This window comes from Podarcis raffonei, chromosome 2 (assembly GCF_027172205.1).
Source record: "Podarcis raffonei isolate rPodRaf1 chromosome 2, rPodRaf1.pri, whole genome shotgun sequence".
Classification (NCBI taxonomy): domain Eukaryota; kingdom Metazoa; phylum Chordata; class Lepidosauria; order Squamata; family Lacertidae; genus Podarcis; species Podarcis raffonei.
In genome coordinates this window covers 124,377,154-124,400,006 of record NC_070603.1, presented here as the reverse complement: position 1 = coordinate 124,400,006, position 22,853 = coordinate 124,377,154, and the positions used below count along the sequence as shown (strand labels likewise).

The window sequence follows — 22,853 nt, the reverse complement described above, 5'->3', positions numbered from 1 at the left end:
CCCCACACTTCCAACTCTCCCATTCTATGATTCTGTGATGGAAACTTGAGCCAAAGTGTTGCCACAGAAACTAGGGAGCTAAAGATGCTTTTCTGGCAGTGGGACAAAATGTCATGGCTAAAATCTTGAGGGCAGAAACCGGAAAATACTGGAAAACACTGGTTCTTCTCTTTCTTACTTTCATTTTCTAACTTTTTTTTTTAAAAAAATATTTATTAAAGTTTCAAACAAAATTACAATAATACAAAAAAACAGAAATTTTAAAAAAAATTACAAAAAACAGGAGAAATAGAGTAACAATTAAAAACAAATCAGTATTTCTATATCTTATCTTTCGTTCACTTGTTTCCCGGACCTCCTCACACCTCCCTTTTTTGCATCCCAAATCAGTTAATTAATTCAGCAAATCCTTTCCCTCTTTGTTCTTATCTTAGTCCTTTATCTTAGTATATTATTACTTCAGATTCCCATCTATTAACAATCCATTTTTACATAGACCTTAATAACATTGCTGCTAAAACCACTTAACTTCATTCCAACATCATTCTAACATTCATTAATTTTGCAATATTTCTGTAAATAGTCTTTAAATTTCTTCCAATCTTCTTCCACCGACTCTTCTCCCTGGTCTCGGATTCTGCCAGTCATCTCCGCCAGTTCCATATAGTCCATCACCTTCATCTGCCATTCTTCCAGTGTGGGTAGATCTTGTGTCTTCCAATACTTTGCAATAAGTATTCTCGCTGCTGTTGTAGCATACATAAAGAAAGTTCTATCCTTCTTTGGCACCAATTGGCCGACAATGCCCAGGAGAAAAGCCTCTGGTTTCTTCAAGAAGGTATATTTAAATACCTTTTTCATTTCATTATATATCATCTCCCAGAAAGCCTTAATCCTTGGGCACATCCACCAAAGGTGAAAGAATGTACCTTCAGTTTCCTTACATTTCCAACACTTATTATCGGGCAAATGATAGATTTTTGCAAGCTTGACTGGTGTCATGTACCACCTGTATATCATTTTCATAACATTCTCTCTTAAGGCATTACATGCCGTGAACTTCATACCTGTGGTCCATAACTGTTCCCAGTCAGCTATCATAATGTTATGTCCAACATCTTGTGCCCATTTAATCATAGCAGATTTCACTGTTTCATCCTGAGTATTCCATTTCAACAGCAAGTTATACATTCTTGACAAAGTCTTAGTTTTGGGTTCTAACAGTTCTGTTTCCAATTTTGATTTTTCCACCTGGAAGCCAATTTTCTTATCCACATCGAATGCCTCCATTATTTGATAATAATGAAGCCAATCTCGCACTTTATTTTTTAGTTTTTCAAAGCTCTGCAATTTCAATTTATCTCCCTCTTGTTCCAAAATTTCCCAATATTTCGGCCATTTGGCCTCCATATTCAGCTTTTTCTGAGCCTTCGCTTCCATGGGTGACAACCACCTTGGGGTTTTGTTCTCAAGTAAGTCCTTATATCTTATCCAGACATTAAACAAAGCTTTCCTGACAATATGGTTCTTAAATACTTTATGTGCTTTAACCTTATCGTACCACAGATATGCATGCCACCCAAATACATTGTTAAAACCTTCCAAATCCAAAATGTCTGTGTTTTCAAGAAGCAGCCAATCTCTCAGCCAGCAAAATGTGGCCGACTCATAATAAAGTTTGAGGTCTGGCAGGGCAAATCCACCTCTTTCTTTTGCATCCGTTAGTATTTTAAATTTTATTCAAGGCTTCTTGCCCTGCCAGACAAATCTAGAAATATCTCTCTGCCACTTCTTGAAACAATCCATTTTATCCAAAATTTGTAATGTTTGGAACAAAAACAACATTCTTGGCAATACATTCATTTTTATCAAAGCTATACGACCTAGCAGTGAAAGCTTCAAATTCTACCATATTTCTAAATCTTTTTTCACTTCCACCCAACATTTCTCATAGTTATCTTTAAATAGGTTCACATTCTTAGCTGTCATATCAACCCCCAGTGTCAGGGAACTGCCATCGGAGCTAGAGGCGGAGGGAAGGCTCCAGAGTGATGTTGGAGAGGGTCCCAGCAGGGAGAGAGGCAGCCCATCAGCTGGGGAAGGAAATCAGCGTAACACCAGGGATAAAGGGGGGCAGATGGGGGAATCGGAGAGGAGGCTCCAGGACTCTTCGCCGGAGACCAGCGGAGAGAGTACGGGTACTCCGATGCCCACAACTTCCCTGCGCAGAAGACTTCCGCGCAGGGAGAGTAGGAGGAGACTTGGCGTCAAACAGCTTTTATGCTGGAAAAGGTTCAAGAAACGCCCACTGACGGATTCTGCCAGCGACTGAGACAGTCACGATGCTGGAGGCTGTTCAGTCAGAAAGGGTTAACCAGGTAACCTAGCCAGGAGTGGTGGCAACTTACGCACGAGCAATCCCTAAACCCATTACAGCAATCCGTCAGTCTCCGACGTTGCTTGTGCGTAGCTCCAGAGAGGCAGCACCATGAGCCAGACCGGGGGAGCCGGAGAGACGGAGGAAGCAGCTGCAGTGAAAGGTCTGGTAGAGAGAAACCGAGATTTGGAACAGCATGTAGCTCTCCTGACGGCGCGGCTGGACGAAAGACGAGCTCAGGATGCTCAGGTCAGACCCACCCCCATCGCAAGGAAGGTACCGGGGCTGGTACACAAGTTTGGGGGAAAACCCCAGGACTACAATGCGTTCCGAACGGAAATAGAGTACACTTTGGAACTGCAGCATGATGACTTTGCTAACAATGAGCAACGGGTGGCCTACGTGGTGGGGCATCTGGAGGATGGGGAAAGGGAATGGATTAGGCCCCTTATGGTGACGCAAAATCATGCCTTGAAGGACCTTAAGAAATTCTTTCAGGCGATGGATGCGATGTATTCAAGTGAGGTCCAGCAAAGTGTGACTCGGCGGGAACTGATGGGGTGCAAGCAGGGGAGCCAGTCAGACTACTGGTCGCACTTTGCGATGTTGATCCACCGTCTCGGGTGGGATCTGGACTCTGAACTGATTCAAATGTTGTTTGAGGAGGGGTTGTCCCCAACGGTGAAGGACGAGCTGTCCCGCGCGCCCTGCCCGCAGTTGATAGATCAGCTGACCAAGGCTGTGCTTGCGATTGGAGTGAGGCAGGAAGCGCGGGCTCAGGAGAAACGCAAAGTGAGAGGGGAACGTTGCCATGACTACCGCATTCCTGAAATACCAAGACAGCTTTCCCAGGCGGGTGAGCCGATGGAAACAGATGGCACACGCGCGCGCGAGGTTTCAAACTCCAGTGAAGGTCGCAAAAGGGAGGGGAAGGATTGGAAAACCACCAAGAAGTGTTTCCTCTGCCAACAGCCAGGACATTTTGCAAGGGTCTGCCCTCAAAGAAAGGCCTGGCAAGGGATGGTGGGGGCTGCTGGCTGTGAGGAGGGGGACGAAGGGCAGGGGCAGGGAAACAACAGCGCCTGGCTGCCAACCAAAGGGGCCAGAAGAAGTGCCCCAGCCTGACCCCCCCAGGGCAGCGATAGCCATAGCAGTGGTGCTAGAACTCCCAAATGGGCACCCAGTCAAGGTTGAGGGGCTGCTGGATTCGGGCAGCTCCTGCAATTTCTTTAGCAGGGACTTCGCTTTGGAGCAACAAATACACTTGCTACCCCTGGGTTTCCCTTGCAAGTGACCACCATCAATGGCAGGGAACTTCTGGGAGGGGAAGTGACACACCAGACCCCGCCAATGCGAATGAGGGTTTCCAGGCACACGGAGACCATTGCCTTTCACGTGGCCACACTGGCAGGACCCCCAATAATACTGGGAATGAGCTGGCTGGCACTGCATGATCCAGTAGTGTCATGGCATCAGCGGTCAGTCACCTTTGGGTCAGATTACTGTTTGGAACACTGTCTGGGGGGGGAACCCCAAGAAGGACAGTGGCCAGGGTGGCTGGGCTGGCAGTGGAAACTAAGGGAGAGGTGCCACCACCATATGCTGACCAAAAGGAAGTCTTCAGCGAGAAGGAGGCGGACAGACTACCCCCCCATAGGCCCTTTGACTGCCAAATCAACTTAATGCCAGGGGCTCAGCTGCCAGTGGGTAAGCTGTATGCCATGTCGGACAGGGAGATGCAGGAGTTACGGCAGTTCATTGACAAGAACCTGAAGAGGGGGTTCATTAGAGAATCAAAGGCGGTGGGGGGCAGTCCGGTGTTCTTTGTGGACCAAAAAGGGACTAATCAGCCCAGGCTGGTCGTGGACTATAGGGCCCTAAACCTGGTAACTGAACCCGTGACCTTCCCAATGCCCAGGATTGACGACATTTTAACACGAGTGAGGCAGGGGAAAATTTTCACCAAACTGGACCTCAGGGGAGCGTACAATTTGATCAGGGTAAGGGAGGGGGACGAATGGAAGACCACCATGTTCACCCCCCTGGGGGCTTTTGAATACTTAGTCATGCCATTTGGATTACAATCAGGCTCCGCATGCTTTCAAGCATTCATGCACCACGTGTTGGGGTCCCTGCTGTACAAGAACTGCGTAGCCTTCTTGGACAACGTCTTAATCTATTCAGACAATGAGGAGCAACATGCCAGAGACGTCAGGGAAGTGCTAAAGAGGCTGCAGAAGCACCAGTTGTGGGTCAAGCTGGAAAAATGCCAATTTCACTCCAGAGAGGTCGAGTTTCTGGGGTACAAGTTGTCAGACAAGGGACTAGCTATGGACCCAAGCAAGGTGCAGGCAGTGCTGGAATGGAAAGCCCCCAAAACCCGGAAGGATGTGCAGAGGTTCCTAGGGTTCAGCAACTTCTACAGGAAGTTCATCAAGAACTTCGCCCACTTAACAGCGCCCATCACAGATTGTCTCAGTAGCAAAAGGAAGTTCGCATGGACAGAAAGTGCTCAGCAATCCTTTGAAAGACTGAAGAAGGTGTTCGCTTTGGAAGAGCAGCTCCTACACGTTGATCTGGAGAAACCCATGAGGCTAGAGGCCGACGCGTCTGACAGAGCAATTGGGGCGGTTCTTTTGCAGCCAGGGAGGAGCAAGCAGGAATGGAAGCCGTGTGCCTTTTTCTCGAGGAAGCTGAGTAAGTCGGAGCAAAACTATACGGTGTATGACCGCGAACTGCTTGCGATCTATGAGGCGTTTCGCCGATGGAGACATCTGCTAATAGGGGCACAGCACAAGATCCAGGTTTGTACTGATCACAAGAACTTGGAATACTGGAGGACCGCACGAGTACTCAACCAGAGACAGATTCGATGGGCACAGGAGTTCTCCAAGTTTTCCTTCGAGATCCGATACGTGCCGGGAGAGGAAAACGTAAGAGCAGATCCCCGAGGACCGATGGGTGTGTGTGGGAGCCTTGGTTGGGAAACGAGAACTGGCCGGGCTTACTAGAAACGACGTATTCGCTCAAACTAAAATCTGGGAACTCCGAGACGGAAGAGAAAACCATGGGGGGTTTGAGGAAAAGGAAGGGGTGCTGTACTATAAGGGGGTGCTGTATGTACCGGGGGAGACCCTGAGGAGGAAGGTACTCAAACAACTCCACGACAACCCCACAGCTGGGCACTTTGGACAGCACAAAACCATGCTGCTCGTCACCAGGCAGTTCTGGTGGCCAAGGGTGAGGGAGGATGTACGGGAATATGTACGGGGGTGCGACCGCTGCCAAAGGGCAAAGGGGGAGAGGGCTGCCCCCGCGGGGTTACTGGAACCCTTACCCACGCCGGGAAGACCCTGGGAGGTGGTGTCCATTGATTTTATGACAGATTTGCCCAGGTCCAGGGGAAAGACAGCAGTCATGGTAGTAGTCGATCTACTGACAAAAATGTGCCATTTCATAGCTTGCTCACATGCGGTGACAGCAGAGGAGACAGCCAAGTTGTTTGTGGATCACATCTTCAGGTTGCATGGGGCGCCCTCAAGGGTCATCTCAGATCGCGGAAAACAATTTACTTCCTGGTTCTGGAGGAAGCTCATGAGCTTGCTGCAGGTAGAGGTGGGCTTCTCGACGGCTCGGCACCCGGAAACCAACGGGCAAGCAGAAAGAGCGAACAGTATACTCCAGCAATACCTACGCTGCTACGTCAGCGAGAGACAGAACAATTGGGTAGAGAAACTAGCGCTGGCTGAATTTGCGTACAATAACGCTGAACATGTATCCACGAGCATGAGCCCGTTCATGGCCAATTATGGGTGTCACCCCAGGGCCTTCCCGGGGAGGGGGGAGGAAGGGTGGAGTGTACCTGTGGCAGAGCAGTTTGTGGAAGAAATGGAGGCATTGCACCAGCAACTCAAGATGAACTTGGAGCGGGCCAAGGAGGTTTATAAGAGGCAGGCAGACAAGCACCGTCGGGAGGGGGATGCCATACGGGTGGGAGACCGAGTGTGGTTGTCAACCCAAGGGTTGCACCTAAAGGGAAGGTGCAAGAAGTTGCAGCCAAGGCAGCTGGGACCCTTTGAGGTAACACAGCAGGTGAACCCTGTGGCATTCAAGCTCAAGTTGCCTGACAGCATGAAGATACATCCGGTGTTCCATAGGTCCCTACTTGCCATACAGGGAGGGGCGAGAATTCCCGGGGCGGGAGGGAGGAGTCACCACCCACCCGCGGGTAGAGGAGAGGGAACTCCACAACCAAGCCACGGAAATACTCGATTCAAGGTGGCGAGGGCGCCAGGTGGAGTACTTAGTGGCTTGGGAAGGAGAACCCGAGTCAGAAAACACGTGGGTCCCCACGGAGGCAATCAATGATGGGTATCTAGTGGAAGAATTCCACAGCCTGTTCCCAGAAAAACCAAAACCACTAGCGAGATTCTGGGGGGAAGAATTTGGCACCACAGACGATGAGGAGGAATTTGTGGGTTTTCCTGCCTCTGAAGAGGAAGGAGGAGAAATGTCAGAGGGAGAAGAATCAGACTGGGAGGCCCACCCCGTGGCAAGAGTTCGAAGAGGGTGGGAAGCGGGTTTTGAATCCTCAGAGGATGACGACAGCTCCTTCAGGAGTTTCCCCGCATCGTCGGCCGAGGAAAGGGACGAGGTTGGATCAGAAGGTCGGTCCGGGGGTGGAGGGGGTCCTGGGGGGGAGGTGGATGTCAGGGAACTGCCATCGGAGCTAGAGGCGGAGGGAAGGCTCCAGAGTGATGTTGGAGAGGGTCCCAGCAGGGAGAGAGGCAGCCCATCTGCTGGGGAAGGAAATCAGCATAACACCAGTGGAGAAGGGGGGCAGATGGGGGAATCGGAGAGGAGGCTCCAGGACTCTTTGCCGGAGACCAGCGGAGAGAGTATGGGTGGCGGCAACTTACGCACAGCAATCCCTAAACCCATTACACCCAGGTATTTCACTTTCTTAACCAATGTCAAACCTGTCTCCTTCTGAAACCTTTCTCTTTCAATCGCTGTTAAATTTTTCTCTAAAACCTTAGTTTTTGACTTATTCAACTTAAATCCTGCAACTTGACCAAATTCTTGAATCAGTTCTAATACTCTTTTAGTACTAGATTCTGGCTCCTGTAATGTCAATACTAAATCATCTGCAAATGCTCTCAATTTGTATTGTTTAGCTCCGACTTGTGTACCTTTAACCAATTGGTCCCTTCTAATCATATTTAAAAGGACCTCCAGGACCGATATAAAAAGCAATGGGGAAATTGGGCAACCTTGTCGTGTCCCTTTCTCTATCTTAAATTCCTCCGTCACCACATTATTAACAATTAGTTTAGCCTTTTGTTCAGCGTATATTGCACTTATACCATTTCCAAAACCTTGACCAACCCCCATCCCCTGTAGGTTCTTCTTCATAGAACTCCAGGAAATATTGTCAAAAGCTTTCTCTGCGTCCACAAATAACAAAACTGCCTTTGTATTTATATTCACTTGCAATTTTTCTAAAATATTAATTATGTTTCTCGTATTATCAGACAAGTGTCTACCCGGGAGAAAGCCTGCTTGATCTTTATGAATCTCTTCCACTAGTACTTTTTTTAATCTTCTTGCCAAAATGTCTGCAAAAATTTTGTAATCCACATTAAGGAATGATATGGGGCGGTAGTTGAGCTGTGTCTTTTCAGTCTCTGTTTTGGGTATAAGTGTGATATACACTTCCTTCCACGTCTCCGGTGCCCTTTTCCCTTCCAATATTTCATTACAGACTTCCTTTAAAGGTTGTATTAACCATTCTTTCAAAGTTCTGTAATATCTAGAAGTCAATCCATCCAGTCCTGGAGATTTACCTAATTGCATACTCTGAATGGCACCTTCTACCTCCTTTTCAGTTATTTTATAATTCAGCAATAATTTATTTTCTTGGGAAATCTTTTGCAATCCATTTATTTTCAAAAACCGATCTATGCCAATTTCTCTCTGTGGCCCTTGTGTATATAATTGTTTAAAGTATCTCTGGAAACAATTTCTAATCTCCACTGGGTTCTGTATATTCTTTCCTTCCACTTCTAAATTTGTGATGGTATTAAGTTTTTGTCTTTTTTTCATTTGCCAAGCCAACAATTTCCCACATTTATTAGCCGACTCAAATGTCTTTTGTTTCATCTGTTTAATTTTCCATTCTATTTCCTGATTCATCATTTTCATATATTGTACTTGGTACAACTTTATTTCTCTCAAGATCTCTTGCGACTTTGGTTTTGCTCTCAATTTCTTCTCACTTTCCTTTATTTTCTCCAAAATTTTATCTTCTCGTTTTGAGTTCTCTTTTTTATAGCATTCTGTTGTATCAGAAACCCTCTCATAACCGCTTTACTTGCGTCCCAGATTACTCTTTTTTCAACAGTGGTATTCATATTTATCTCAAAGTAGTCTCTCAAGGTTTTTTGGGCCTTCTTAGTCACTTCTTCGTCCCTAAACAAGGTGTCATTCATCCTCCATCTGAAAGAGCCAATTGGTGTTACATTTTCTAACTTTCACATCTGTGAAGTCTCCTGAAGCTTTTTTCTGTAACGAAGCTGAAAAACCTTTAGTAGAAAGTTCTTCTTTTGCCAATGAACTTTGCCTCTACCTGATTTATGGAGAACCAGATGCATCTACTCCAAACAAGCTTCTGCGGTTCTCCTCCCCATCCAGACATGGAGTGCCTTTACATTGAAGACCAAGATTGGTCCCAGAAAGACAGACTGAGGTGAATGTGTGGGTCATAAGCTGGTAGTCGTTGGAAAGGAGTTGCTGGGAGTGGCAGAAGGTTCTGTTGAGCAGGGGAGGGAAGAACAGGAGGAGAGAGAAAGAGCTCCATAGAAAGACAAGGCTGCATTGGGATGAGCTGGTGTGGGAATTGTCAGCAGAGAAAAATGTACATCCAGCAAAAGGGGATGCAGTGCAACTCCTGAAACTGTTCACAACACAAGCTATGATCTCGTATGAGGAAAGGGATTTAATGTGCCTTCCTCCCCATCCCCAGTGGATTAGGAAAGATTAGTAAAAGAAGAGGAAGCAGGATTGGATGAACATTGAAAGAGACAATAATTTTGTACTGTGACTTGACTGAGACTTGTTGGAACAGTTTTAATAAGGCTTTATAGAAACTGGACCTAGAAACTGGAGAAATACTAATTTGGATTATTAGATGATCATTATAAGAGTCATATTGCACTGTCTGAGAGGTTAAAATTTGAAGGCTGGGCTGGGGGGGTGGAATGAAGGAAAAGTGCCATCTTGCTGAAGGGGAGGGAAAAGTCTGGATACTAAATACAGCTGGGTTTATCCTGGACTGCAGATTTTGAATAATTACTACTACAGAGGAATGATCACTCAGGGTGTGAGACGGGGAGAAGGGGGCACCCAGGGGAGAGCTGGGGGAGCCTGCCTATGTGTTGACAAATGATATGATATACATGATACAAATGTGATAAAGGGTATTATTAATTATTCTCCCCCGCCCTTTCTCTCTTCTATACAAATGTGTTTTGTAAGGGTTGTTTAATAATGTTGTTTAATAATGCATTATTATTTTTCTATTTTGGTTTTACCTCTGTATGAATTCTTTGATGGGAAGTGAGACTCTGTCTGTGACTGAAGCTCTTCCCACATTTCAAGCATTGATATGGTTTCTGACCTGTATGAGTTCTTTGATGGTTCATGAGATAGGAACTGTGACCAAAGCTCTTTCCACACTCATGGCATTGAAAAGGTTTCTCCCCTGTATGAATTCTTTGATGAAAAGTGAGAGTGGAACTGTGACGAAAGCTCTTTCCACACTCATGGCATTGAAAAGGTTTATCCCCTGTATGAATTCTTTGATGGGTAGTGAGATGGATCCCCTGGCTGAAGCTCTTTCCACATTCCAAACACTGATATGTTTTCTGCCCTGTATGAATTTTTTGATGGGAAGTGAGCTTGCTCCCCTCCCGGAAGCTCTTTCCACATTCAAAGCACTGATAGGGTTTCTCCCCCGTATGAACCTTTTGATGCGAAGCAAGACTCTGCCTGTAACGGAAGCTCTTTCCACATTCCAGGCATGGATATGGTTTCTCCCCTGTATGAATTCTGTGATGGGAGGTGAGCTGCATCCTCTCCCGGAAGCTCTTTCCACATTCCAAGCACTGATAGGGTTTCTCCCCTGTATGGACTCTTTTATGCTTTGTGAGGCTGGTCCTCTCCCGGAAGCTCTTTCCACATTCCAAGCACTGATAGGGTTTCTCCCCTGTATGGACTCTTTGATGGGATGTGAGCTTGGTCCTCTCCCGGAAGCTCTTTCCACATTCTAAGCACTGATAGTGTTTCTCCCCTGTATGGACTCTTTGATGAGAAGTTAGATGGGAACTTTGACTGAAGCTCTTTCCGCATTCTAAGCACTGATAGGGTTTCTCCCCTGTATGAATTCTCTTATGGGAAGTGAGACTCTGTCTGAGACTGAAGCTCTTTCCACATTCTAAGCACTGATAGGGTTTCTCCCCTGTATGAATTCTTTGATGGAAAGTGAGACTGGAACTTTGACTGAAGGTCTTTCCGCATTCTAAGCACTGATAGGGTTTCTCCCCTGTATGAATTCCTTGATGGGAAGTGAGACTGGAACTGTGACGAAAGCTCTTTCCGCATTCGAAGCACTGATAGTGTTTCTCCCCTGTATGGACTCTTTGATGGGAAGTTAGATGGGAACTTTGACTGAAGCTCTTTCCGCATTCCAAGCACGGATAGGGTTTCTCCCCTGTATGAATTCTGTTATGGGAATTGAGACTCTGTCTCTGACTGAAGCTCTTCCCACATTTCAAGCACTGATAGGATTTCTCGCCTGTATGAACTCTATGATGGCTAGTTAGATTGGAACTGTGACGAAAGCTCTTTCCGCATTCTAAGCACTGATAGGGTTTCTCCCCTGTATGAACTTTTTGATGCAAAGTAAGACTCTTCCTGTAACGGAAGCTCTTTCCACATTCCAGGCATGGATATGGTTTCTCCCCTGTATGAATTCTTTGATGCAAAGTGAGATGATGCTTTCGATTGAAGCTCTTTCCACATTTCAAGCATTGATAGGGTTTTTCCTTTGTATGAATTCTTTGATGGGAAGTGAGACTATCATTCCGATTGAAGCTCTTTCCACATTCCAAGCACTTATAGGGTTTCTCCCCTGTATGAATTCTTTGATGGGAAGTGAGACTGCAACTGTGACGAAAGCTCTTTCCACACTCATGGCATTGAAAAGGTTTATCCCCTGTATGAATTCTTTGATGGGAAGTGAGACTCTGCCTGAGACTGAAGCTCTTCCCACATTCCAAGCACTGATAGCGTTTCACCCCTGTGTGAATTCTTTGATGGGTCTTGAGATGGCTGCTTTGACTGAAGTTTTTCCCACATTCACAGCACTGGTATGGTTTCTGACCTGTATGAATTCTTTGATGGGAAGTTAGATGTATCCCCTGGCTGAAGCTCTTTCCACACTCCTGGCATTGAAAGGGTTTCTCCCCTGTATGAATTCTTTGATGGGTAGTGAGATGGATCGCCTGGCTGAAGCTTTTTCCACATTCCAAACACTGATGGGGTTTCTCCCCTGTATGAATTCTTTGATGGGAAGTGAGTTGCACCCTCTGACTGAAGCTCTTTCCGCATTCCAAGCACGGATAGGGTTTCTCCGCTGTATGAATTCTTTGATGCGAAGTGAGACCATCCTTCCGAATGAAGCTCTTTCCACATTCCAAGCACTGATACAATTTCTCTCCACTGTGAGTTCTTTTGTGTGAAGTAAGGCTATCCCTCCAAATGAAGCTCTTTCTTTGATGGGAGGTGGACTGGGAGCTCTGATGGATGTTCTCTCCACACCCTGAATATTTATAAGACTTCTCCGCTATGTGGATTCTGTTGTGGTCCCCCTTGTTCTTCCCTTCCAATTGATCACCATCTGCAAGGAAGAGAGAAGCTGATTAGAGCTTCGGGCAGAACAAAATTAATGAATGCTTGTGATAGAGGAAGAACTGAAGAGAGTTAGAAGTGTTTAGCCTGAATTAGGTCTTGAGTCACTTGAGCTACTAGTCCCAATGCCAGAGCTGACTTAGCAGTTGAGCTGCTCAAATATGGTCGCAACATGTGGATAATTAATATAGTAAATGTGTTATTATTAGTAATAGATTATCATCCAAAATTTACAAATCATAAACTTCAAAATTATATATATATATATATATATATATATATATATATATAAGGTACCCAGACTCTAGGGTTGTGCGCTCATCTCACTCTATTGGCCAGGAGCCAGCGCTGTCTGCAGACACTTCCGGGTCACGTGGCCGGTGTGACAAGCTGCATCTGGCGAGCCAGCGCAGCACACGGAACGCCGTTTACCTTCCCGCTGGTAAGTGGTCCCTATTTAGGTCCCTGCTAGGTTGGCAGGCGCTGGGACCGAGCGACGGGAGCGCACCCCGCCGCGGGGATTCAAACCGCCGACCTTTCGATCGGCAAGTCCTAGGCGCTGAGGCTTTTACCCACAGCACCACCCGCGTCCCATATATATATATATCAGTCCATAACCAAGTAGTCAATGTAATGGAATGATGGTGGGGAACACCACAATGTCTTTCAATGGATGATGTCCAAGACATCCGGATCGAATCAACTGTTTCGAAGAGGAATCTTCATCAGCGGATGATGAAATTGAATACATTACATATAATGAATGACAACAAAAATAATACTGAGCAACCTGCATAGTAAATAATGAATAAAGAATAAATAAAGAATACATACCAAATAATTTAAGACAGAATATCCATATAGGTAAATGTAATACTTGTGGATGAGAGCACACTAACCAGTGTAGTTAACTGATACTGATAAAACAGATGTATAGAACTTAAAACGTTATCCACAGGTGTGGGAAATAACAAATATTTAAGGACAATGCAAGAAAATGTAAAGGTACAGAGTATCAAATCTGGCATCGCAACGCAAGCTGAAACCATAAAGTTACAGACTTTAAATAAAACAGTTGAAATCTGTTGGTACTAAAGGGTTAAGAGGTAACAAGTCGCTCTAATCACTGAGCAGCTGGAAGTCATTAAGCATCCAGGAATGTGAGTTAGTTTCTATAAATAGTCAGTTCACTCAGTTTGTGGGCGGTGGGCTGATAAGAGTTAGGTTTAGAGTAAAGTTTTCTTTATGCCGGAGATAAGAGCATGTGTGCTTTATCGCCAGTGTTTTCTTCTGTAAATAAAGTTTTTTTCCTGAGTTCCAAAGTACTTGCTCCAGGATTCTTCATTGAAAGGTACTGACTCTCCTGCCTTCTTCACCGCTGCACGAAATTCTCTGCTGAGATAAGATTTATGGCGTTGGAAGCGCACTGGACATTTACTTAACATTAAACTAATTAAAGTTTAATGGACAGGTTATGGCTGTTTGTACGTCAAGAAGGAGATAAGGAGTGCAGTTCAGAGTGATTTATGAAAGGACTGGAGCGAAGACAGAAGCGGTTGCCGACAACGAAAGCCTTCAAAGCAGCTTGAGTCCTGCAACGTGCCTAGAAAAAGTTTTAAACAGGCACTGCGCAGTTTGTACTCGCTGGAAGACGTCTTATTCCTCAAGGAGCCACCTCAGCAGCTGGGAGACGGTCTACAGGTGTGTGAGTATCGTTCCTAAGCCCCAGGGAGGATGGCAGAGTCCCAGGAAAGTTTTGCTGTCCCGTTTACGCGACTCAATGGGAAAAATTGGCAAGATTGGAAAGCTAGAGTAAGGGTTTGGTTGCAAGCAAAAGAGTTGCGGAGTTGTACTGAAGCACCGCCTTTGCAGGCAGCTGCAGACGCGTCTGCAGAAGACAAAGCAGCAGCAGCAGCTTCACAGAAACGTGACAGGAAAGCCCAAGGTTTATTAGTTTTGGCAGTGGGACCAGAGCAAATGCCTTATGTTTCTGAGTTAAAGAATACGCATGAGGTCTGGACGGTTCTGCAGCGGCTAAATTCCAGAAACACTGCGGGGGCCAAGATCCATGCTACAAGATGTTTGTTTGATTTACGTCTCCAACCGGGAGCGTGTGTGAAAGAACATATTGCCAAAATGGTGTCTGCCTTTAATCAACTAAGACAGCTGGGCATTCCTTTCTCTGTGGAGCAGCAGTCATACATATTGTTGTCTTCTCTTGATAAAAGCTATGAGACTCTAGCTTTAACTTTGGAAGCTATGCCTTCAGCTGAATTAACCCTTGAATACATTTCTTCTCGGCTTGCAGATGAACAGGATAAAAGGCAAAGAGAAAGAGGTTTGTCTTCAAAGGGGAGTTGTGCTGTGCCTAAGAGTGGGGATGCTGAGTTTGAGAACACAGTAAATGCTTTTGCAGCTAGACACTGTTTTCGCTGTGGTTCCTCTTCCCATTTAATCAGGAACTGCACACGTGAACCTGGTCAAGACAGCACCAAGGCCGTTACCCCTAGTTACCAGACAAGGAGTTCCAGGGGACGTCGAAGAAGAGGAGGAGGTCGTGGCTACTCCCACAGCACACAGCACATGGCTTCAGCAATGGCATTGATGCAAGGGCGTGGCCAAGGCAGCAATCTACGCTGGTTGATCGACAGTGGTGCATCTCACCACCTGGTGGCGCCATCTAGTGTCCGTTTGCAGAATTGCAGACATTTGCAAACCCCTAAAGTTGTGACAATGGCAGATTCAACTAAACGTTCCTTAAAGACCGTAGGCACAGTGTTCTTGAATTGTTTGCATACAGAAATTGATGCCTATGTGCTAAAGGGAATGAAGGTGTGTATTTTGTCTGTGTCAGAACTTGATAGAGATGGGTTTAAAACTGTGTTTGAAAATGGGGTTTGCACTATTTCAAAGAATAATGTATCTCTTTTGCAGGTGGAATGCAGAAATGGGTTATATTATTTTGAGACCAGTCCAGATGAAGTTGAACAGGTTCATGCTGGTTGTGTGAACTCGCCTACCCATAATTCTTGTGTTCATTTATGGCACCGCCGTTTGAGACATATTAATTTTCAGTATGTTAAAAGGCAACCTGAATTATCAGAAGGGTGCAAAATGAACAAATCTACTAAGTATTTGGATTGTACTGCATGCAAAAGGGCGAAGGTTCATAGATGCAGCTATCCCAGTTCAGATAGGAAATCTGACAAAGTATTCCAACTTGTGCATATGGACCTATGTGGCCCAATGCCTGTTGCTAGCATGGGAGGTTCGAGGTATGCACTGTGTCTCTCGGATGACAAAACAAAAGTCACATGGTTTTTTCCTCTCAAAACAAAAGCAGATACTGCAGAAACAGTTAAAAATTGGGTTCATGCAGTAGAACTTGAATTCGGTACTAGAGTACTTGCTTTTCAGACAGACAGAGGGTCAGAATTTATCGGGTCTGTGTTGCAGAATTTCTTTAAGAAAAAGGGAATTAAGCATCGTCTGTCTACACCTTATTCCCCCCAAGAAGGAGGCGTGGCCGAACGTAAAAACAGGGTTCTGCAAGAGTTGGCAAACTCTATGTTGTTTGATTCTAAACTCCCTCAAAGTTACTGGGCGGAAGCCTGGCAGACGGCAACTCATATTCTGAACCGAGTATATAATTCGGTAATTGATACTACGCCCTATTTTGCTTTATACGGGAAGAAGCCCAAAGTTAATTACTTTCGGGTGTTTGGATCTCAAGCCTATGTACTTATCCCAAAAGCGTTAAGGAAAAAGGGAAGTCCAAGGGCTAGGAAACTCATCTTTTGTGGGTACGAACCACACGCCAAATCTTGGAGGTTCGTGAACCCAAATGGGGATACTACAAGAGTGGTCATCAGTAGGAGTGCTGAATTTTGTGAGCAATCCGGATGGACTCACTTACATGCTAACCCTGACATTTTGAGAGATGATTTAGGCATTTATGCTGAGAATGAAAGTCCAGAGGATGGTGAGCCAGAAGGAGATGGTGCACATGGTTCAGATGCAGATTCTGACCAGGCACAAGGTTCTTCTCCTAAGGTAGAAAAGCCAGAATCTAGGAGTGTTCCAACATCGCCAGTCAGTAGGCCTAGCAGACAGCAAAAGCGAAGCAGGTCGCCTGCAACACCAAGCCCAAGGGAGGTATCTAAACGGAGGTCTTTATCCCTAGGGGTGCATCCAGATATAAAGTCTGAGACAGATTCTGACAGCCAACGGTCAGAGGGGGCACAAGAGGAACAATTGCGCAGATCAAAACGTGCCACAAAGGGCAAACCACCAGAGCGGTTTAAGGTGACAAGTGTATACGTAAATATGGCACAGTGTGAGCCAGATAGCTATATAGAGGTACAACAGCTTCCAAGCTCAGAAGCCGTAAAGTGGCAGGAAGCAATGGAAAAGGAGATGGCTTCAATGAAGTCTCTCAGTGTGTTTACAAGTACAGAGCTTCCGAAAGGGCAACAAGCTGTAGGTTGTCGATGGGTATATCGTTTAAAGCCCACAACTACTGAGGAGTTGCAATATAAAGCCCGACTAGTTGCAAAAGGTTTTTCGCAGCGCAAAGGTGTTCACTATTCTCAAATCTATGCCCCTACTTCAAGATCGGAGTCATTAAGAATGCTTCTAGCCTCTTCAGCTAAGAAGGGAAATAAGCTGTTTCATTTTGATGTCAATGTGGCTTATTTAAATGCAGACTTACAGGAGGAAGTCTATATGACACCACCACCAGGTTTTGAAGGAGACAAGCCAAACCAGGTCTGGCGCCTACACAAATCCATTTATGGGTTGAAACAGTCCGCCCGTAATTGGAATTCCTGCTTAAACGATGCTCTAGAGAGCATGGGGTTCAGAAAGAGCGCAGCAGATGCGTGTCTTTATCTAAAAGGCTCTGGATGTGAACAAGAAGCAGTTTTGATATTTGTTGACGATTTATTATACAGTGGAAAGGACGATAAACTTGTACAACAATTTGCCACAAAGCTTGGAGAAAAGTTTCAGATAAAATCACTAGGCACTGTATCTGTTTATCTAGGAGTTAAAATTCAGCAAGATGAAAATGGGAACTATTGGCTCAGCCAAGAAGCTAAGATCCAGCAGTTGCTGGAAAGGTTTAAAATGGACAACTGTGCTGGTGTTAAAACCCCAATGGAGTTAAGTTACACAAAGGATGCTCAAGCCAAGCAACAGGCAGAGTTCAGTAATCCCGGGGTTTACCAGTCAGCGATAGGCAGTCTACTGCACATTGCACAGTGGACTCGGCCCGATATAACATATGCTGTCAACATGCTGTGTAGACAAGCTGAAAAACCATCAATGCATGCTTGGCAAGGAGTAAAAAGAGTTTTAAAGTATCTCCAAACTACCAAAAGGTTTCGCTTAAAACTATCAGCAGAGGGCAGCACACAACTTGAATGTTGGGCCGACAGCAGTTGGGCAGATGCTGGACCAGATAGAAAATCAGTGTCAGGAATGGCGATAAAATTTGGAAATGCACTAATTGGTTGGAGATCAAGAAAGCAATCACTTATAGCTTTAAGTTCAACTGAATCTGAGTTCAATGCATTATCAGATGTATGTAGAGAACTGGAATTTTATAAGCAACTGGTACAAGAATTGTTTGGAGAATGTTCCCTACCTATCAGAGTGTGGGAAGACAATCAACCTTGTATTAAACTAGCTAAATCAGGTCAATTCAAAGCACTCACAAAACACTTGGATATCCGTTATCAAAATGTATGCCAAAGTGTAAAACAAGGTTTAATTGAACTAAAGTATTGTCCAAGCAAAGAAAATCTCGCAGACGGTTTTACAAAAGCTTTGAGTCCGCAATCTCATAAATATTTCTGTTCAGGTTTAAATTTGAATTAAGGTTGGTACAGCTCAGTGTTACGAGTGAGAGGGGGTGTTGGTACTAAAGGGTTAAGAGGTAACAAGTCGCTCTAATCACTGAGCAGCTGGAAGTCATTAAGCATCCAGGAATGTGAGTTAGTTTCTATAAATAGTCAGTTCACTCAGTTTGTGGGCGGTGGGCTGATAAGAGTTAGGTTTAGAGTAAAGTTTTCTTTATGCCGGAGATAAGAGCATGTGTGCATTTATCGCCAGTGTTTTCTTCTGTAAACAAAGTTTTTTTCCTGAGTTCCAAAGTGCTTGCTCCAGGATTCTTCATTGAAAGGTACTGACTCTCCTGCCTTCTTCACCGCTGCACGAAATTCTCTGCTGAGATAAGATTTATGGCGTTGGAAGCGCACTGGACATTTACTTAACATTAAACTAATTAAAGTTTAATGGACAAAATCTAGCTCTGAATTCAAACCCCCTGGATGTGTGGATTTGAATAAATAAATCAACCTAGTTTCTTGTTGTCGCAATAACCTCTTGTAATCTTTCCTGATCCCACGTTTTCTCTGGTTGACCCATAGAACCGTGTATAAATCTGTGTCTGAATGAAGGTATTTGATTAAGTGTTCAACTAGGGGTGCCTCTATTACTGCATTTCTTATACAGGATCCATGTTCACCTATACAAACACCTACCGCTTGTGTGGTGGATCCAATGTACAAGAAGTTGCAAGGACACATAATTAAATAAGATCCCGTGACACGAGTATTAGACAATGTAAGTAACTGAGCTCTGATCCACAAATATTACATTTACCTGTATGGATATTCTGACTAAAATTATTTGGTATGTATTCTTCATTTATTATTTATTCATTATTTAATTTGCAGGTTGCTCAGTATTATTTTTGTTGTCATTCATTGTATGTAATGTATTCAATTTCATCATCAGCTGACGAAGCTATACTGTCTTGGACATCATCCATTGAAAGGCGTTGTGGTATTCCCCACCAGCAAATCATTACATTGACTACTTCTTGGTTATGGTCTGAGATATATATACCTAGACAGCATCTTAAAAAGTAGAGACACCACCTTGCCAACAAAGGTCCGTATAGTAAAAGCTATGGTTTTCCCAGTAGTGATGTATGGAAGTGAGAGCTGGACTATAAAGACTAAACGACTAAACAACAACAACATATATATTATTTTGAAGTTAATGATTTTAATATAATTATCTTGAAATACTAGGTTTGTTGTTTATGCTGTTAACGATACTCCAATATATTTCACTTTATTCTTTATCACCAATCCACTCACTCTCTGTAATTCATTTTTTGACTGTGCATCCATGCTTTTCACTAACACCTTAGTTTCCCCTCTATTTATTTTAAAACCTGCAGCATTTCCAAGCAGCCTTATTGCTTCTAATACACTACTAATCCGCCTCTTTCTTTCACATCTGTTAAAATTTTATTTTTTATCCTTGGCTTTTTCCCATTCCAGACAAATCTTGATATTTCTCTCTGCCATTCTTTGAAGCACACATTCCCTGTTATTACTGGAACAGTTTGGAAGAGAAATAACATCCTTGGAAGTACATTCATTTTTAGAGTTGCAATTCTTCCCATTAAACAGAGTGTTTCTTCAGAAATTCCTGTACCTGACTCTCTGACATTAATCTGAACCTCTCTCTTCTATAAGTAAAGGAAACTCCCTCCAGGAATTCCCATTTGTAATTTATTCCTGCTCCTCTTAGAATTGATGTCAGGTTTCAATACTTCCTTCTCTTGACTCTCAATTTAAATGGGATTTCTTTAAAAATGTCAACTTTCTGCCCTTCAACCACCAGGTCATCCTCAAAGCTTTCTGCATTACTGCATCTTTCCTTTTCCTTGTTGTAAAAGTCAAGAGTATGTCTGGTGGCTGTCTTTTCTCTCTTGAAGCTCGGGTCCAAACTCTGTAAACATTCTCAAAACATTCTTCCATTCCTTCTTGTATCCCCATCCATTCCCCCAATATTCCACCCAGATAGCTAGCAAGGCCTTGCTCCTCTTCTCTTTCCAACAACCCTCTTATTCGAACCATGTTAGCATTCAATTTTAAGTGTAAAAGTAAATTCTGTTGTTCCAGTTCATCTTGTCTTTCTGCCAGGCCCCCTATCGCCCCAACCAAAACCAGTTGATCTTCCTTTAATCCCTCAGTCGACTCCACTCTTTTTTTCTAATTTTTCTATCTTTACCTCCAAAACATTTACTTTTTCATCCAGTTTATCAAATTTTTGCAACAATACTTCCTTGGTGTTCTCTATGTCTGATCTTCCATCCATAAATTGTTTGTTCATAGTCTGCTCCAGCCCTTTCCTGAATTCTGCAAAATGTAAAGCCATACGTTCAGCCATTTCTGTTTTTGGAGTTTTTTCTATCTCTTCTTGTGCTGAACCTCTCCTTCTTTCTGATACTCTCTGTTTTACTGGCTCTTGTTTAGATTTCTCTTCTATGTCAGTTCTCAAAACAAACTGTTCCCAAACACTTCTGTCTCAAGGACACTTCAGCCCTTCTGTCTTTTTCTCACTCTTGCCTTGTATACAACAGTTCTCCCACCAATCCAATTCCCACACCCTTTTAAACCAAACTGTAACACTTTCAAACTTACAGAATTATAAAAGTTCCACAATATCCAAGAGAGCGAAAAGAGGGCAAAATCACCTTTATATACAATCTACAAAAAAAAGCAGGCCACAACAAAAGCCTAATAGTTACCATTGTTCAAACTTACTGTTACATTGTCTCTTGATAATGATTAGCACTTGCCAAGCTTCTAGTTATATTATAATCCACAATGCGTCTTATAATCCAAAATATTTCCACTGTGAGTCCAAAAATTTTCCAGACGTATTTATAATTCAAATTAGATTTGTAATCCAAATGGTAATTGTAATCCAATATACTGTGTCCCGTGTATAAGGCGACTTTTGAACCCCGGAAAATTTTCTCCAAAGTCGGGGGGCGCCTTATACGCCAGGTATGGGTGGCGCGGAACATAGCCCGCCCCGTTGCTGCCCAGCGTATTAGGCAACTGGGCTTATAAGACAAACCTCCAAATTGCAGCTGCTAATAGGCCAGAATCTACAGTATATAGGCTATTTCTATCAGTTTTTATTCAAATACAGGCCCCGTCCCCCCCCCTTCTCCTACTAAGGCTCTTACCAGGGACTTCCGCCCCCTGGGATTACCTCCCAGTTATGGAAGTGTCCTCCTGCCAAGCTTTGGTAGGACTTGCCAAGATCCAGGGTCCTTTTTAGAGGTTTTTTAAAAAAGAATTTGCAATGTTATCAAGCCTTTCAGTGCTTTCATTCATAAAATCTGCATCCCCATTCAAAAAAACAGAGTACTCCAATCGCTTCCTGTATCTTCCTTTTAAGGAATCAAAGAACAAAGAGCTACAGTTTCTTCTTGTATCCAGAGTACATAGTATTAATAGGTAGCAAAGTAACAAAGTGCAGTTTAAAAAGTATCTAAAGACTGATGTGTCTCCAAAGGTTTTTTTCCCATTCACAAGCCTGTACTGCAAAATCTTCCCTTCAAAATACGGAAGTTGACTTCCTGTTTAGATTCCGTCTTTGACAAATCTAAATTAAATCCAATTCTTTTTATTTTGAAAAGTCCATTGTTGATGATACCGTTTTTCCTTTGAAAGTCTGCTGCTTCAGGTGGTGATTTGTGGTTTCGGGTTTCTGAGCTGCGCTGGAGCCACGGGCAGGCTCAAGCCACTGTCTCTCACACACACACACCCCAACGCGCTGCCGATGCAGCGTCGGGGCTCTGGCAATCGCGGCAAGCCTCTTCACGCCCGGCTGGTCCCCTCGACACCCCACTACCTGTAGGGCACTTTTTTTTGGGGGGGGGGTGTCTAACCCTGGCACTCACTTCCACTGCTCAAAAGCCCCAGTAACGTCCGTCTTTTAGACGGACGACTCACACCGCCTTGCTATTTCCCTTCGCAGACAAATCGGAAGCCCAGGATCAGGTTACTTTCAAGAGTCATGGCTTCCAGTGTTGCCCAATGGATCGGTAAGTTTTCTGGTAGAGCATTCAATCACGGTGCTGGTTTTAGACATTTTGAGCTGCCAATACATTGTGGTGGTCGGAGAGCTGTGATGTATTCCTAGCTCAAATTGCCTGCACATGACAAAGGCACAGGCAGGCAGGTGGAGGAGCCCAAAATGGTGCCCCCCGAGCAAGCGCCAATACCTCTCCGGCTCCATCCATCCATGTCCCCATCTCCCCTCCCCTGGAACTCACCAGATCTCTCAGAGGTCCCTGGGAGGGAACGCTCAGAGGTTGTTCGAAGGGATGCAGGAGACAACCTGACCAGGTCAACCGTCCATCTTCCCCCTTCCATCCTTACGAGCTTTGCAGGATCCGTCTCTTTCATCCTTCCTGAGGAGTCAAGAAGCCACAACAAGCTGCAGGGTTCTGGGAGAGAGGAAGAAGCAAAAGGAGCCTCAGAGGCCCTGCAGGAATTCTCTTGCCCTAGATATTCTCCTGCCCCTGAAGAAGCACAAATGGGGCAGCCCCTTCCCAAGAGAAGCCCCATTTCTAAAGATCTCCAGTGATTCCAATTTCTTCTGTATGCTCCTCACCCCACTTGCAAGC

The 22,853-nt window shown here is 44.5% G+C and overlaps 2 protein-coding genes across 7 annotated transcripts in view; one reads left to right on the top strand and one right to left on the bottom strand.

The window, feature by feature from the left end:
* The window catches only part of LOC128409384 (zinc finger protein 470-like), a 420,794-nt gene that overhangs the window by 70,107 nt on the left and 327,834 nt on the right, over nucleotides 1–22,853 (top strand). The gene's annotated exons all lie outside the window — the stretch shown is intronic.
* The window catches only part of LOC128409332 (zinc finger protein 345-like), a 57,940-nt gene continuing 43,981 nt past the window's right edge, over nucleotides 8,895–22,853 (bottom strand). For 3 of the 6 annotated variants that reach the window (XM_053379676.1, XM_053379681.1, XM_053379677.1), the window contains exons 2-3: nucleotides 22,500–22,673; nucleotides 8,895–12,335 (exon numbers count right to left, since the gene is read on the bottom strand). In XM_053379676.1, coding sequence (XP_053235651.1) covers nucleotides 9,955–12,335; nucleotides 22,500–22,632 — 2,514 coding nt within the window. In that variant the 5' untranslated portion in view covers nucleotides 22,633–22,673 and the 3' untranslated portion in view covers nucleotides 8,895–9,954. The remainder of the gene's footprint in view (nucleotides 12,336–22,499; nucleotides 22,674–22,853) is intronic. The other 3 variants (XM_053379679.1, XM_053379678.1, XM_053379680.1) reach the window with 2 other exon arrangements.